Source organism: Venturia canescens, chromosome 5 (genome assembly GCF_019457755.1).
Source record: "Venturia canescens isolate UGA chromosome 5, ASM1945775v1, whole genome shotgun sequence".
Classification (NCBI taxonomy): domain Eukaryota; kingdom Metazoa; phylum Arthropoda; class Insecta; order Hymenoptera; family Ichneumonidae; genus Venturia; species Venturia canescens.
In genome coordinates this window covers 20,158,518-20,163,857 of record NC_057425.1, presented here as the reverse complement: position 1 = coordinate 20,163,857, position 5,340 = coordinate 20,158,518, and the positions used below count along the sequence as shown (strand labels likewise).

The window sequence follows — 5,340 nt, the reverse complement described above, 5'->3', positions numbered from 1 at the left end:
TGCCTACCGGCCCAAGATGGCCGCCACCTGTCAATAACGACGAGCGTGGTCGCCGCGATGTTTTGTCCGCGATCTTACAATCGCGAAGTTTCGTTAATTTCGACGGGCTCGGGCCGTCGCGCGAGTGTTTCGTCACAAATGCCCCCCAGAACAAAAAAATCTAAGAATTAGAGATTTTTGTTCTCCAATCTTAGTTTAATAAGATAACAATTTAAAATGCTTAAAAATTTGAATATTCGGAAATCGGAAATGGAGTTTTTGAAAGGGAAAGATGACGCGTTGATCCTGGGGATGAATGGATTTGATGATCTTGATATTCTCGATGTTCTCGATGTTTTCGACGTTTTTCGATGTTCTCGACGTTTTTCACTAATTTGGGGGATCGCCGAGGACACGTTCTCGTCGATAGGCATACCAGTTACCAGCTGCTTTTTCTTCCTCTATCAGGTCCTGCATCTCCTCTGGAGAGATCATCCCGATGTCATCGTTTAAACAACACTCGTATGTCCCTTCTCTTGCAAACTCTTCAAGAACGAGTCGATCTCCCAAGTTATCGTTGTGCGGCTGTGTGAATAGCCGAACCTCATGTGCCTCCTTGGTGGGGTGTTCAGAAACGATCTTGATCTTGACTCTTTTTTCTTCCAAGGCCCGTTGGTAGTAGAGGCACACAGTTTCCTCCCATCGTTCTCCCAAAAATGGTTTAATTCCCGATAGGTAACCTCTCGATGAAAAGGGTGGAGCCACAAGGAACGCATGCGGAAGGGCACTCAAATCAAAGACTGGATGCATAAGCGTTGTTCCTCGATCGATGAATCTCAAAGTGGCCTCACTGTCCTCGTATCCCATCAATTCCACGCGGTGGGCTACACTGCCGATTTCTAAAGCGTAGTGATCTCCAATCCGATAACCTGGCCTTTGCATATGCCCAATTCGGTTGACGTGCGCCCCAAGCTCGTATTCGAAGTCGCACAGCTCCCAATATTTCGTTTTGGTTGTAAATGTGAAGTTCGTTGGATTTTTGAAATCCAAGATGATGCACTCCATGGTCCCTTCCCACGTACCAGGCCACGGAGAAGGCGTTGGTACTCCAGGAATGTTGTGGATCCTCATTTTGAAAGATATTTCGATGTTGCTCAGGATGAACTAGCTGATTTCTCTATGTTGAAACTTTCTTGTTGCCGATGTCGTTGTTGACGATCAGGTAGACTTGCCGATGTTGCTAGTAGCTGGACCGGAGCTGGAATGACGCTCCGGAGTCCGCTGCTCCGACTCTTATACCCAACTTCAATCCCCACTCTTTTCACACTCCCCACTCTTTTCATTTTCAGTCCATATTACCCCCTCTTCACTTTTACAGTCTCTTATTCGTCCATATTACCCCCACTTCACTTTTACAGTCTCTTATTCGTCCATATTACCCCCACTTCACTGCTTAGTCCTTATTCACTCTTCTGTCCATCATTTTTCATCCCCACTTCCATTTCTCTTCCCTTATTTCCCTTTCCGATTCGTTTTTCCTTATTTTTCAGTGTTACAGGTAAGTACTTAATTTCTAACATTTCTAATTTTTATAATTATTTCTAATCTTTTTCTTTTCTTTTCAGGACATTGGATCTAGACGAGTAAGTATTCGCCTTTATTCCCAAATTCAACAAATTTTTCTCTTTTTTCTTTTGCAGGCTAGCGCGTTCCAGGACATCGGTTTTTCATCAGGTAAGTAAGGTAATTTATTCTATTTTCTAATTAAACCTTTTTTTTTTTTTTTTTTTATATTTCTATTTTTCAGGTTCAAGATTTCCAGGACATCGCTTCTCTACGGTAAATAATTTTCGCGTTTTCTAATTTTGTATTCAATATTATTTCAATTTTATTTTTCTTTTTCAGGTGCAGAGATCCAGGTAAGTATTTTTCATGTTTTTCAGGTGCAGAGAATCCAAAGGACAACGATAGGATGCTTATTTTCAGGTTAACGAATAAAAAACACCGGAGACTTTAGAGGAAAATAGAATAACGTCTTTTATTGCGTTTCGACTGATTTTGACGTTTTAAACAAAATAAAATAATAAAACATAACAAAAATAAGGATATTTGAGATCCTGTATCACAAACAACTAAAAAATAAATAAAAAAAAATATAGAGGATTTATAATCCTTGTAATTTTGCATTTATGCAATATTAAAGGAGCTAAGATTATATTTCAATATTTCCTGCCTGCAATTCTCGCATCATTCTCTGTCTCACTTGAGGCATATCGTTCTGGGTGAAATCCATTTCTCCTCCGAAGATCTCGTTTCGGGCGTACATGCAAACGAATACTCCACAATCGTACCCGTTTGTTTGGCGAGGGATGTCTTGTTTCGTTGCCAGATGCCATTCTTCCTTGATTATCGGCTTCTCTTCTTTTTGCCCTGCTTCCTTGATTAAATATTGGAGAAGAGTCTCCAAATATCTGGGATTTTTTCCTTTAAAACTATCATAATAAATGATGGTTTTATTTTCGAAATTAATGATGGCGAGGCACCAATGGTTTCCCAAATGCACGGGAACAAGCACCTTGTCATATTTGAAGATGTTAATCTTCTTCGTCCATCTTCTCACTGCCTCATAGCCATTCAGATGCAGTCTTGGGAAGAAAAATGAACTCATCGCGTATACCCGTTGTCCGAAAGTTCTCTCCTTGCTGATCAAATCAAAATATGAATTGATGATCTCGTCGTTCAGCCATCTTGTCCCTTCCAACGTTTGCAGATCTTCCTCTTTTACTTTTCTTGTGCTTTGTTGTCCATTGTTATCGTTTTTCTTTCCCTTCTTTTCGTTGTTGATTTCGTTGTCATTGTCTTCTTCGTCTCCCTTTTTTATTTTCTTTACTTGCTTTTCCCCGTCATTGCTTGTCCTTTTCCTCTTGTTTTCGTTGTTGTCATTCTTGTTTTCTATGTTCTCCTTGTCTTTTCTTTCTGCCTCCTCCTTTATCCTCTTTGTTTCTTGTTGTCCATTGTTTTCGTTTCTTTTTCTCTTCTTCTCGTTCACATCCTTGTTGTTAACTTTTTCTCCTGTGTTTTCTTTGTCTTTTTTCTTTGTCTCCTCCTTCTTTTTTTCGTTGTCGTTGTTCTTGTCGTTCTCCTTGTCGTCCTCAATCCATACAAACTCTCCTGGTCCCCATTTCTTCCATTCTTCCCCCTTGTCCTCAACTTCCCTTATGGGTGAAAGGATGGCCGGCACTTTAAATGCCTCCCTCACTTCGATCAAATCCCACTGGCGTTGGATGTATCGAAGGAGTAGGTCCCGATTCGACCTCCGTGATTCTTCCACCTCAATCACGTGGAGCATCCATTCCGTCTGCATCCCCTTTTCCTTTGTTGAAGACGCGGTTTGCGTCTTCACATCCCTCGTCTTTTTATTCGACGCAATTGGGCAAAACACCGCAATAATGGCGACGTCTTCCTCATCCTTCCTTCCCTTTATCTCCCTCACTATCTCCACCTCCTTATCCTCTTTCACCCATTCTCCCTTTCCTCCGTCTGTTTGTTGGGCGAAGCTCTTTCGCCCAACTTCAGTCTGTGTGCTTGCGCCCATCTTGTTCCTATATCCGTCCAGAAAATTCTCCCGCTCATTTTTCCTATCTTTGATTCTCCTATTATCTACTTACTTTTTCGTCATTCCTCATGCTTAGTACGCCTAAATCTGTAATTTTTACCTTTTTCTCGCCTAAAAATTCCAAAGTCCCTCTGAATTCTCGTACTTTTTGATTTTCGCTCGAGAAACCACGTCCGTCTCTTTCGAGTGTCCGTTGTCGAATGACGACTTGACATGGCGGCCGGACCTCGCTAACGCTCGTGAGTTCGGCTGCTAACAGCGCCACTCGCCGATCGTGGATACTTCGGGAACTAATGCCTAAAACTTCGTTCTCATGAACTTCCGGTCGTGCCGAAAGCATGACGCAATCGCAAACTTCTCAAATTGTTTTTCGGTTGTTTAAATGAATCTTATTGTTAATTAACTTGAACAGTCGAGTAATTATGGCTCTCTAATGCAATATTTACCCTTTTTTGTAATGTCTTTGAAATTTCTAATAAAAATGAGTTTTGTCATTGTTTATTGCTCTTATTGCTAACAAAATGCCTCAGTATTGTGATTCTTTCTTTTCCTTCCATTATTATTAAATTTTCTCGAGTTTTTATGCGTTTTTCTGATTTTTAAATAGTCCCGTAGAAGAAATACGGATGGAGGGTGCGTAACGGTTTTGTACGACGCTTGACGTGAAATTTTGAAATTTTTATTGTAATTTGGCAATTTTTTGCATTGGAATCGTTTGGAAATGATATGAAAAGATTTGTTACATAGTTAATTTAAATACATCCCGGTAATTTCACTCGGAATCAGCAAATTTCATCAATTTTTGTATTTCTTGAGATTCGCGGCATGGTACATCCCTCTTTCTACTTCTGTTTCCGGATTTTCAAGAATAAATGTTGCAGTAGCTATTTGCTTTTTAATCCTATATGGTCCCTCGTAAATTGAAAAGAATTTTGCCATTTTTTTGTTAACTGGATCGCTTACATTGCACGCTTTTGCCAGAACTAGGTCGCCCTCATTGAAATTAATTAATTTATGCTTCTGATCAAATTTTCGAGCTCTTTCCCTGCCTTTTCTCACTATCCTATCTCTGGCAAGCATTAATTTAGCTTCAATCCCTTCTTCCTCATCTAATCGTTCGTTTTTTTCTATCTGTATCCAGTTTCTCCAAATTCTCTGTGGTTTTATATTTCTCTGGATTTCAATGGGTGTCAACTCGGTTGTTTCGTGATGCGTTTCATTCATACAATCTTCTATTACTCGAACCCATTTTAGCCAATCTGTGTGCTTATCAGTCAAAAATGTTCTGAAAAATCTCCCTATCTCTCTATTAACTCTTTCTACTATATTTCCCTGAGGATGACGAATAGAAGAAAAAACTGGCTGAATCCCCTCACTGGCTAATTTCCCTAACCATAATCGTGAAGTGAATTGTGTGCCATGGTCAAATTGCAATTTCCTTGGTTTGCCGAATTCCGGAATGTAGTGGTTAAAAATTTTATTGATTGTTGCCGGCGCTGTCGCCGCTTTGAGAGGGTACAAAACTACAAATTTGGAAAAAGCATCTATTGTTACGAGAATGTGTTTCATTCCACCTTTTGTAACTGGCAAGGGACCGAAAAAATCGATCGACACAATATCTCCCGGTCCCTCCGGAATGATATTTTGCTGTGCCGCATAAGAATGCTGGTTAGGAACTTTATTTCTCTGACAAGAATCGCATGAACCAAGAATTTGTCTGATTATGCGGTATAATCTCGGGTAAG

General features: G+C 40.2%; 1 protein-coding gene across 1 annotated transcript; it reads right to left on the bottom strand.

Moving 5' to 3' along the window:
• Nucleotides 1–2,191: 2,191 nt before the first annotated feature.
• LOC122411358 (sentrin-specific protease-like) lies at nucleotides 2,192–3,574 on the bottom strand. Its single transcript, XM_043420106.1, has one exon. It carries the CDS (start codon nucleotides 3,572–3,574, stop codon nucleotides 2,192–2,194), a length of 1,383 nt encoding a protein of 460 aa, XP_043276041.1.
• Between the last annotated feature and the right edge of the window lie 1,766 nt (nucleotides 3,575–5,340).